Source organism: Nerophis lumbriciformis, linkage group LG27 (assembly GCF_033978685.3).
Source record: "Nerophis lumbriciformis linkage group LG27, RoL_Nlum_v2.1, whole genome shotgun sequence".
Taxonomy (NCBI): domain Eukaryota; kingdom Metazoa; phylum Chordata; class Actinopteri; order Syngnathiformes; family Syngnathidae; genus Nerophis; species Nerophis lumbriciformis.
The window spans coordinates 14265904-14278712 of record NC_084574.2 but is presented as its reverse complement, the minus strand read 5'-3'; the positions used below and the strand labels follow the sequence as shown (position 1 = coordinate 14278712).

At 38.8% G+C, this 12809-nt stretch overlaps 1 protein-coding gene across 1 annotated transcript in view; it reads left to right on the top strand.

Moving 5' to 3' along the window:
* Window positions 1-2717, top strand: part of LOC133624368 (dolichyl-diphosphooligosaccharide--protein glycosyltransferase subunit TUSC3) — a 195162-nt gene extending 192445 nt beyond the window's left edge. The window contains exon 10 of the mRNA XM_061987857.2: window positions 2505-2717. Within this exon, the coding sequence (XP_061843841.1) occupies window positions 2505-2520 (16 nt within the window). The 3' untranslated portion in view covers window positions 2521-2717. The remainder of the gene's footprint in view (window positions 1-2504) is intronic.
* Window positions 2718-12809: the final 10092 nt, after the last annotated feature.

Below are 12809 nucleotides of genomic sequence, written 5' to 3'. Positions count from 1 at the left end.
AGCAAATATTAACATTGCTGTATGGATACTTTCGACCCAGTACATTTTGTCACATTTTCAGTAGACCCATAATAAATTCATAAAAGAACCAAACTTCATGAATGTTTTTAGTGACCAACAAGTATATGCTCCTATCACTCTATCACAAAAAAATAAGAGTAATAGAAATGATTGGAAAGTACCCAGTAACAAACGTCTCTGGATCATTCAGCGTCATTAGTTTACTTAATGAATTGTTATGACCCCTAGGTGTCACTAAATAAACACTCCACTTCAACAGCATTATTCTGTTATAAAGTTAGTGTTTTTCATACCTTCCATTTTCTCTGTTTAACCTTCGTCTTGTGTTATGGTCGGTACCGACCCGTTTTAGTTTTTAAATGCATAAAAGAACCACATACATTTATTTTTTTGCATCAAGGCTTTTTGACTTTGTCAGGAACCTCTATTTCAACAAAATAAAATGTTTTTATTTTTTTTCAGTATATTATAAAATGCTCTGGTTGAAATCATGACCTTGGTGATGTTAGGGTCAGTTTCGACCCAGTTATAAAAATAAGATTATAAAGCAATAATTAGAGCCAAAACTGAACACACTGACAGCCAGCTCCTCTCCCAATCATGTGAGCTTTAGAGAATTCTCATTTTACCTTGTTATCCAGTACTAAAACAAACAAAGACAGGCATGTCCAGACATGTGATGTCAATTCAGTATAGACTTGGTGACTTGCACAGTGCACATCTCCAATTTGCAGCATGCAAAAATGAAAAACAAAATTACAGTGAGAGAAATTCTGGATAATATTTTTGGTGAAAATGAGGGAGAGGACACAGAGCAGCATAGCGATACGGATGAACAGATTTCTGAGGAGGAAGACAATGTGGAGTATCATCCAGAAGACAGACACATCTGATGAGTCTGATGAGGAGGTCATACCAAAGACTAAAAAAATGGGACCCATTACCTCTCTGCTTGGCACTCAGCATCAAGGCTTGGAATTAAAGTAGCAATGATTGTCACACACACACACTAGGTGTGGCGAAATTATTCTCTGCATTTGACCCATCACCCTTGATCACCCCCTGGGAGGTGAGGGGAGCAGTGGGCAGCAGCGGTGGCCGCGGCCGGGAATCATTTTTGGTGATTTAACCCCCAATTCCAAGCCTTGATGCTGAGTGCCAAGCAGGGAGGTAATGGCTCCCATTTTTATAGTCTTTGGTATGACTCGGCCGGGGTTTGAACTCACAACCTACCCATCTCAGGGCAGACACTCTAACCACTAGGCCACTGAGTAGATCTGGGGGTTAAATTGGGGGTTAAATCACCAAAAATGATTCCTCCCCTCACCTCCCAGGAGGTGAACAAGGGGATGGGTCAAATGCAGAGGACAAATTTCACCACACCTAGTGTGTGTGTGACAATCATTGCTACTTTAACTTAACTTAACTTGATTTGCTGTTGTTTGTTTGACCTTGCAAATCTATATTTTGTGTTATGACTTGTTCTGCTTTTCATTTTGTGTTTGTCTTAAAGTTCTGTTGCTGAAAAAAAATACTTTTTAGCCTCTTTCTTGAAGTAAATATATATGGGTCGAAATTGACCCGTAACACCATAGATGTTACTTTAGTTAAAATTATTAAAATGAAAAAATAAATTAAACAAATTTATTCAAGAGATGTGTTCTAATACCCCTCAGTTATAGTCAGGTAACACAACAACCTTTTATTTATTTATACCATTCTCTTGAGATTCATTTTACAGTTTTTTTTTATTGAAATCGAGGGGTATACTTCCATCCATTTTCTACCCCTTTTTCCCTTTTGGGGTCGCGGGGGGCGCTGGAGCCTATCTCAGCTACAATCGGGCGGAAGGCGGGGTACACCCTGGACAAGTCGCCATCTCATCGCAGGGTATACTATCGAGGGGTATACTGACAAATAAAAAGCCCAATGGCCCACACCAAAAATATTAAAACCAATATTTTCATGGATAAGGAAGCCTAACAAGGTAACCAAGAGATGAGAAACAAATTGGATGATAGATAATTGTTTTTAGTGTATTTTACAGCTGATTTAAGACATGGGTCAAAACCGACCCGTTAACATAAGAGATGGTGACAGAAAGCTAACACAAGAGGAAGGTTAAGTCATTCCACTTGATTAAACCTTTTTGAACATTCCACACTCCAATATATTGAGTCAGTATTGGTCGACCACCACTCAAGGCTCCAATATTATCGGAAGTGAAAAGGTTGTTTTCTCATTAAGATGTGAATCATAAAACCGAAACAACAGTTTGCCTCAACGTTGCGTAACGTCTGCTGTGTATTCTTCCTAACACAACACGCTTGAAACTTTTTCCGAAAGTATAACTTTGAGAGGCTTTTGACTTTAGAGGTCCTACTGTATTCAGCAGCGTCTTCAGGCGTCGACCCTTGTCAGTAATATCTCACACAAGATGCTGTACTTGTCCTCATGTAACCAACCCTCTCTTTGTCTTTCAGTTTCCTTATTAAGTGAAAACAGAGAAGAAGAGGAGGTCAGAGAACGACTCAGAGGTAGTAGGTGAGAAAAGTCGATACTTGAAGATGGCAGAAGCATTGCCGTTCAATCTCCAGTTTGTGATGTTATTTAAAAATGTTGTTATTGTTATTGTCCTTGCTTGCTTAATAGAGACTTGCTTACATTGGGAAATAAAAGTGTGTCACATGTCTGAACCTTCGGCATGATTTCTTTCACTGCTTAAATGTTCAGAGATGTGAAGATCATACGATACTGTACAAAATACACTCCACTAAAGATTCCATTTAGCAGCAAGTTCACAGTTTTTTCAAGATGATGCAACTCCACTGAAATCCACTCACCGTTTTCCCTCGGAAAACCGCTGTTAAAGGGGAACATTATCACAATTTTAGAAGGGTTAAAACCATTAAAAATCAGTTCCCAGCGGCTTATTATATTTTTCGAATTTTTTTTCAAAATTTTACCCATCACGCAATATCCCTAAAAAAAGTTTCAAAGTGCCTGATTTTAACCATCGTTATATACACCCGTCCATTTTCCTGTGACGTCACACCACTGTGTTGGCTTCACTAGCCAACACAAACAAACATGGCGGAAAGAACAGCAAGCTATAGCTCGGATTCAGACTCGGATTTCAGCGGCTTAAGCGATTCAACAGATTACGCATGTATTGAAACGGATGGTTGTAGTGTGGAGGCAGGTAGCGAAAACGAAATTGAAGAAGAAACTGAAGCTATTGAGCCATACCGGTTTGAACCGTATGCAAGCGAAACCGACAAAAACGACACGACAGCCAGCGACACGGGAGAAAGCGAGGACGAATTCGGCGATCGCCTTCTAACCAACGATTGGTATGTGTTTGTTTGGCATTAAAGGAAACTAACAACTATGAACTAGGTTTACAGCATATGAAATACATTTGGCAGCAACATGCACTTTGAGAGTGCAGACAGCCCAGTTTTCATCAATTAATATATTCTGTAGACATACCCTCATCCGCGCTCTTTTCCTGAAAGCTGATCTGTCCAGTTTTGGAGTTGATGTCAGCAGGCCAGGGAAGCTAGGGTCGATAGGGGGTTTAGCTCGCTCATCTGCGGGAACAAACTGCCGCCATTGCTTGCCGTGCTACCGAGGTCCTTTGTCCCTGAATTGCTCACACACTCCGGCAGATTCAATGGGGGTCTGGCGGCAGATTTCTTTGACTTTATCGTTGGAAATGCATCTGCTTTGAGTGTCGCAGGATATCCACACATTCTTGCCATCTCTGTCGTAGCATAGCTTTTGTCGGTAAGGTGTGCGGAACAAACGTCCGATTTCTCGCCACTTTCGCATCTTTGGGCCACTGGTGCAACTTGAATCCGTCCCTGTTCGTGTTGTTACACCCTCCGACAACACACCGACGAGGCATGATGTCTCCAAGGTACGGAAAACAGTCGAAAAAACGGAAAATAACAGAGATGATTTGACTCAGTGTTTGAGAAAATGGCGGATTGCTTCCCGATGTGACGTCACAACGCTCCGAGAACGAATAATAGAAAGGCGTTTAATTCGCCAAAATTCACCCATTTAGAGTTCGGAAATCGGTTAAAAAATTATATGGTCTTTTTTTCTGCAACATCAAGGTATATATTGACGCTTACATAGGTCTGGTGATAATGTTCCCCTTTAAGTGTCCACAAATAAAAACAATGAACATATGCTTTGAGGCCATTTTCAAGAAGGATATTTAAAGAGAAACTACATCTTGTGAGACGATGTCGGCCAACCCCCGGAAGCTAGCTCAGCTGTCCCGGCGATGAAATGTGAGTTCAGATATTTTATTTCTTTATTTTTACACGTTTAATATGTTTTTTTGCCATTTTAATTTTAACAGTACCACATAAGATATGTTTTAATTGCTGATGCGGGTTTATTGATTTTTAAATGCGCCAGAAAATAATCCGTCTTGTACAATGCCCAGTAGTGCGTAAATGTGTTCCTGTATAATATTTCTACTATACTCAGTGGCCTAGTGGTTAAGAGTGTCCGCCCTGAGATCGGTAGGTTGTGAGTTCAAACCCGGGCCGAGTCATACCAAAGACTATAAAAATGGGACCAATTACCTCCCTGCTTGGCACTCAGCATCAAGGGTTGGAATTGGGGGTTAAATCACCAAAAATGATTGCAGGGCGTGGCTCACTGCTCCCTTCACCTCCCATTGGGTGAACAAATATCACCACACCTAGTGTGTGTGTGACAATCATTGGTACTTTAACTTTACTTTAACTTTTTTTTCCAGCAGTGGTGACATCAATGATGGTATTTTGAGAGGTAATCATTGAAGTCGGACATCACTGAAGGCCTAGGTGGGAAACGCACGGCCCGCCACTGCATTTGGACATGAACTTACTCGCAGTTTTGGGATGCCACAAGTAAGTGTGTTAAATGTACAATATAATCTTTATAGCTCCCCTTCAAATATAGTTATAAACTTGTCAAGTTTACATTTACTTCAGAGTGTAAAGTAGAGATTAGTTAATTCACATTGGACGATCATACGTGGCGAACACAAATCATAATATAACAACATTATTACAAACCCCGTTTCCATTTGAGTTGGGAAATTGTGTTAGATGTAAATATAAACGGAATACAACGATTTGCAAATCATTTTCAACCCATATTCAGTTGAATATGCTACAAAGACAACATATTTGATGTTCAAACTGATAATCATTAACTTAAAAATTTGATGCCAGCAACAGGTGACAAAGAAGTTGGGAAAAGTGGCAATAAATACTGATAAAGTTAAGGAATGCTCATCAAACGCTTATTTGGAACATCCCACGGGTGTGCAGGCTAATTGGGAACAGGTGGGTGCCATGATTGGGTATAAAAACAGCTTCCCAAAAAATGCTCAGTCTTTCACAAGAAAGGATGGGGCGAGGTACACCCCTTTGTCCACAACTGGGTGAGCAAAAAGTCAAACAGTTTAAGAACAACGTTTCTCAAAGTGCAATTGCAAGACATTTAGGGATTTCAACATCTACGGTCCATAATATCATCAAAAGGTTCAGAGAATCTAGAGAAAATCACTCCATGTAAGCGGCATGGCCGGAAACCAACATTGAATGACCGTGACCTTCGATCCCTCAGACGGCACTGTATCAAAAACCGACATCAATCTCTAAAGGATATCACCACATGGGCTCAGGAACACTTCAGAAAACCACTGTCACTAAATACAGTTGGTCGCTACCCTAAGTGCAAGTTAAAGCTCTAATATGCAAAGCCAAAGCCATTTATCAACAACATCCAGAAATGCCGCCGGCTTCTCTGGGCCCGAGATAATCTAAGATGGACTGATGCAAAGTGGAAAAGTGTTCTGTGGTCTGACGAGTCCACATTTCAAATTGTTTTTGGAAATATTCGACATCGTGAACCAAAGGGGGAAGCGAACCATCCAGACTGTTATCGACGCAAAGTTCAAAAGCCAGCATCTGTGATGGTATGGGGGTGCATTAGTGCCCAAGGCATGGGTAACTTACACATCTGTGAAGGCACCATCAATGCTGAAAGGTACATACAGGTTTTGGAACAACATATGCTGCCATCTAAGCACCGTCTTTTTCATGGACGCCCCTTCTTATTTCAGCAAGACAATGCCAAGCCACATTCAGCACGTGTCACAACAGCGTGGCATCGTAAAAAAAGAGTGCGGGTACTTTCCTGGTCCGCCCGCAGTCCAGACCTGTCTCCCGTCGAAAATGTGTGGCGCATTATGAAGCGTAGACCCCGGACTGTTGAACGACTGAAGCTCTACATAAAACAAGAATGGGAAAGAATTCCACTTTCAAAGCTTCAAAAATTAGTTTCCTCAGTTTCCAATCGTTTATTGAGTGTTGTTAAAAGAAAAGGTGATGTAACACAGTGGTGAACATGCCCTTTCCCAACTACTTTGGCACGTGTTGCAGCCATGAAATTCTAAGTTAATTATTATTTTCCAAAAAAAAAATAAAAGTTTATGAGTTTGAACATCAAATATCTTGTCTTTGTAGTGCATTCAATTGAATTTGGGTTGAAAAAGATTTGCAAATCATTGTATTCCGTTTATATTTACATCTAACACAATTTCCCAACTCATATGGAAACAGAGTTTGTAGTCCGAAAAATACGGTAACCAAAACATGATCCGGACCACAGATCATGACACCTAGTGTGTGAATGTGAGTGTGAATGTTGTCTGTCTATCTGTGTTGGCCCTGCGATGAGGTGGCGACTTGTCCAGGGTGTACCCCGCCTTCCGCCCGAATGCAGCTGAGATAGGCTCCAGCACCCCCCAGGACCCCTAAAGGGGCAAGCGGTAGAAAATGGATGAATGGATGGATATGCTTTAAATGTAGTCCTCATTTGCATAGCCCATAAAAAAACATGTTTGCCAACTTGTCTGCAAGTTACAATTGACTGACTTAGCCCCTTGAGACATTTATAAAAAAAAATAAAAAATAACATGCATGAATTATTTCTCTTGCACAGTGCCCACTGACACAATGTGTGGGTTGAAGTATTGAAAGGATTTATGTAACCTGTTGTGTGTGGGCAGGAATAGCAACAGTGTGGCAAATATAGACTGTTATAATCTCCAAATCATTTGAAGATTGCGAGCATGCAAGTTGAGCAGGGAGCAATTAAGAATGAATCGACGACAGTCGTGACGTACATGTTTTCCTTTTTGTAGTTCCTTCATCCAGTCTGTAATTGTCAGCAGTATTTACTATATTTAAACAAATCGATCCAAGCTGGCCGATAAAGCTGAGGTCAAATCAGTCTCCACCTTATTTTTTAGTAAATCTATTCAACTACATCAAAGCAATAACCTTTATTTTTGTTTGTTTTTATCTCTCTACCTGACAAAAGTGCAATTTGTTAAGTGAGCAATACTGCTTGAATTATTAATAGGGGTATCCCAAATTGATATTGATATCATGATATCAGTCCAATATCAGCGAATCGGATTATATCGACGTGCATCGAGAAGCATGATACAATAAATCCTGCAGTGAAATTACTCTTGCAAAGCTGGACAGCCATTATAATCTAAAAACCCTCCAATAAACACACCAGGTTAACAAAAGGAAAACATGGTAGACTATAGGCTACTTAAAGCCAGCAGCTACACAACAGCTAGGCACACAATAGCATATAAGCTAGACATACGTTGTTGTTGATTTTACTGCATTATGAGCTTAACTTAATAAAATATTGTAGCTAAGGTGTTTTATTTAAAGAAAAGAAGAAAAAAAAAGAAATACCACTCCACTTCAACCTAAAGACAGCATAAGTTCATTCCAGGCAGTTGATAATAATTTTGTATTTATTTTTTCATATCTAGCATTGTTATCTTTGTAATTTCACTTATCGATAAAATATTGTAGCCAAGGTGTTTTATTAAAAAAATAAATAAATAAATAAAAATACCACTCCACTTCAAACTAAAGACAGCATAAGTTCATTCCAGGCAGTTGATAATAATTTAGTATTTATTTTTTCATATCTACCATTGTTATCTTTGTAATTTCACTTATCGATAAAATATTGTAGCCAAGGTGTTTTATTAAAAAAAAAAAAAAAAAAAAATACCACTCCACTTCAACCTAAAGACAGCATAAGTTCATTCCAGGCAGTTGATAATAATTTTGTATTTATTTTTTCATATCTAGCATTGTTATCTTTGTAATTTCACTTATCGATAAAATATTATAGACAAGGTGTTTTATTTAAAATAAAAAATACCACTCTACTTCAACCTAAAGACAGCATAAGTTCATTCCAGGCAGTTGATAATATTTTTGTATTTATTTTTTCATATCTACCATTGTTATCTTTGTAATTTCACTTATCGAGACTTTTCTAACATTCCACACTACAAAATAATTAAAGTATGTATGAGTCGCACTGATATCAGGCGATACTCATGTCTCCATTGCCGGTATCGTATCAGAAGTGAAAAAGTGGTTGTCGGGACACCCTGAATCACTAATCGATCTAACCGTGTATCCTAAAAGTCTTGTTTTGGTGCAATAATTTGAATGGAAAGTTAAAAAGTGTAAAAGTATGTATTATAAAAAAAAAAGAATAAATGTAAAAATTATAATAAAAAGGGAAAATAATATTGGAGGGGACAAGCGGTCGAAAATAGATGGATAGATGGATATTAAAAAAGATCCAGGATGGTTCAGAATATAAAACACTTTGTTACTGAAGATAAACATACCAGTACAAATAATTCAACATATGTATTATGTTGCCTTTTTTAGTTATTGTATTATTATTTTATATGTATTATGTATACTTTACCAGTATTTTTTTTTTAAATGATATCTACAAAAACTATAGGTATTTGAATAAATTAAGTATTTCTACAGACATGCAGTATGTTAGTGTATTTTATTTGTAACATGCATACAGTACAGCGTCACGTTGGAGTAGATCTCATGTTCACGGTTACACGATTCAACATGTCTGAAAAGGAGTAGGAAGAAGCATCGTTTATTTAATCCGACCCCTTTTCTGTGTCACAGCAATCACTAATAAATGTGCTCCCTACCAAATATAATGTAACTTAGTCACAAAAGCAAAACCCCAGGTTCGAACCTAATAACACCACCAGCTCAACAGGCGAACCAAACGCCCAAGAACCAGCGGACATACTGTACAGTATGTTAGAATTGTACAGTATGACGCTGATAATTCAAGAGCGCTGACATTTATAGCATTTATCCCTGCGCTCCCTGCAGTTGTTGACCTTACTAATGTGGAGAAAAATAAGCAGAACTGAAATGTCACCTGCAAGGGTGACTGAGTATTTATACACTTATATTGTCCAAATGCAGTGAAATCAATGTACATGTTACAGTGCGGGCAATTATGGAACACAATACCCACCATTTTCTCTGAAGTCACATTGTACATGCAATTAAATGCGTACCGACCTCAACGATTAGCGTTAAAAGGTTTGCGCTGACTTTTCAGCATGTGTGTGCAGACTTGAGGGCACATCAGAGCTTTGCTTTTAAGGGGCGGGATAAATGAGAATAATTCAAACCATCTTAGATTTGATTATGTGCCTCATTAAAGCATATCATTTTATACATGCAATCCAATGTGTCTGCTTTAAAATGGTCATAATTTGAAGGTTAATAAAAAAATTAATACAATTGCACATGCCCAAAAAAAATTATCAATCCTAAATGTGCCCCTACCGCGCATATAAATAAAAAATATATTACCCCCTCCCAAACAATCAATGCATGGATGACATTCAAGACTTAGAGGGGACCTACATTATGAAGGGGATTCATAAGGCCCCATTCGTCACGGTTTACCTGACACATGAAATGTGACGAATTGCGGGGGTGAACTATCCACTTTAACCGCCCGATAGTAGTTGAGTGATGAAAATCTTCAAATGTTTTTAGCGTCATTTTACAGTGCCATTTTACATAGCGTCAGTAAAATGGCACTTTCCATCATTTTCAGCAGACCGCATTACAAAATGATATATATTTGTGTGTGTGTGTGTATATATATATATATATATATATATATATATATATATATATATATATATATATATGTACACATGCATATATATATATATATATATATATATACATGTATATGTATGTATGTATGTATGTATATACACACACATATACGCATATATATGTTTGTGTATATATGTATATGTGTGTACATATATATCTATATGTGTGTGTATATACTGTATATGTATGTATATATGTGTATGTATATATATATATATATATGTATATATGTCTTAATAAGGTTATCCAAAAAATAGTGCTCGATACCGTAGTAGAGCGCAATATATGTATGTGTGGGGAAAAAAAATCACAAGACTATTTCATCTCTACAGGCCTGTTTCATGAGGGGGGTACCCTCAATCGTCCTGACGATTGAGGGTATATATATATATATATATATATATATATATACACACACATGTATGTGTGTACATACACATATATGCATACATATATAAATACACACATATAAATATATATATATGTACACACATATACATAAATATATATATATATATATATATGTATGTGTATATGTATGTGTGTATATATATATATATATATATATATATATATATATATATATATATATATATATAATTTATATAAAATAGGGCAGACTTTCACGAGAAATCCGAGTCGCGAAACCATGTGTAATCACGTGGTGAGGGGAGTCGTAGTAAAGCAAACCCCAAACCGTTTATTCTGTCCTTCCTGAGGAGCAGAAGAAAACAAACTTGGTGCTGTCATTCAAGATACGTAACAGCTGCTAGACGGCAACACGGCGGAACGTCTCTGAACTTTTGCCGTCCGTCAATACCCACAGGCGGGCGTCGGTGACGGCGCTGACTTGCCTCGACTCGAGTAAAAGAAGACATCTTTGCTTTGCTGAACGACAACTCTTATTTTTTCTATTTGTAGCAGACAACACAACATTAACATCATCCTTGGCAGCTTTGTACACACCCAGCACCATCGGAGCGGAGAGCCAGAAGCGCTAACCACCCGTTGCACCATAAAAATGTCCGCAAATTTGTTCCTGCAGGTGTGCATCTACTGCTCTGTAATCTGGAAGGGACTTTATTTTCCTGGATGAGTTGACAGCTAGCGCCGTATTTGTTGGTGGCGTTGGCTGCAGGCTGCCATCTGCTGCGTTGCAGCCTCCTGTCTGGCGTGACCTCCGTGTCAGCATCCTGTCGTGCCTGACAAACTTTTGAAGAAAAAGTCCCGCCGTCGGTCGGTTTAAGGCCTGATGGCACCTCACTGTGGCGCCTCCTCTCGTCACATCAGTCCACACACGCCTTCTCCAGGCTGGGAGAGTAATTATCGTCAGGGCGCCGCTTCACTGGTTGCTGTTAGGTTGCATCAGTGTTTGTTTGTGCGTGCGTGCGTGTGTGTGTGCGTGTGTGTGTGCACGTGCACGCTAACATTTTGGCCATGATCCTATACAAACCGATCATCTCATACCCTAAAATATAGAAACCGTTTTTGGGACATTTCCTAAATTGCCAGATTCCACTGTTTTGCTCTCCTACTGTGCATGGTTACTGTATGAAAGAACAAAAATAACACAATGCACTACGAAATAAGTGTATCAGCACTCGAAGGCCGCAATATAAAGTACACCTGCAATCCAATAAAAGGAACTATAACCATACTTGCCAACCTTGAGAGCTCCAATTTCGGGAGGTGGGGGAGTGGGGGGTGGGTGCGGGGGGCGTGGTTGGGGCGGGGGCGTGGTTGGGGGCGTGGTTAAGAGGGGAGGAGTATATTTACAGCTAGAATTCACCAAGTCAAGTATTTCATATATATATATCCCCGCGACCCCGAAGGGAATAAGCGGTAGAAAATGGATGGATGGATGGATATATATATATATATATATATATATATATATATATATATATATATATATATATATATATATATATAAGAAATAATTGACTTTCAGTGAATTCTAGATATATATATATATAAATAAATAAAAGAAATACTTGAATTTCAGTGTTCATTTATTTACACATATACACACACATAACACTCATCTACTCATTGTTGAGTTAAGGGTTGAATTGTCCATCCTTGTTCTATTCTCTGTCACTATCTTTCTAACCATGCTGAACACCCTCTCTGATGATGCATTGCTGTGTGGCACGCACAAAAGTGCTTTCATCAAATGCACTAGATGGCAGTATTGTCCTGTTTAAGAGTGTCACAACATTGCTGTTTACGGCAAACGGACTGCTTTACTGTAGACGTTCTTTATATTGTGGGAAAGCGGACTCAGGTCCGCATGGAGCTGGAGGGGGGCGTGGCCTCCAGCTCCGCCTGAATTTCGGGAGATTTTCGGGAGAAAATTTGTCCCGAGAGGTTTTCGGGAGAGGCGCTGAATTTCGGGAGTCTCCCGGAAAATCCGGGAGGGTTGGCAAGTATGACTATAACCCTAACCCAAAATAGTCGCTTCCAATTTAACAAAACCTCTATTAATTGACTAGCTGGAAGCCAATAAGCACCTCTTGCTACAGGTTCTAACTTTAATGATGTATGTTTATAGATTCGACGCAGATGTTAATGCAATCTGAGCGACACTATATTGCCAAAAGTATTTGGCCGCCCATCCAGATGATGAGAATCAGGTGTCCTAATCACTTGGCCCGGCCTCAGGTGTATAAAATCAAGCACTTAGGCATGGAGACTGTT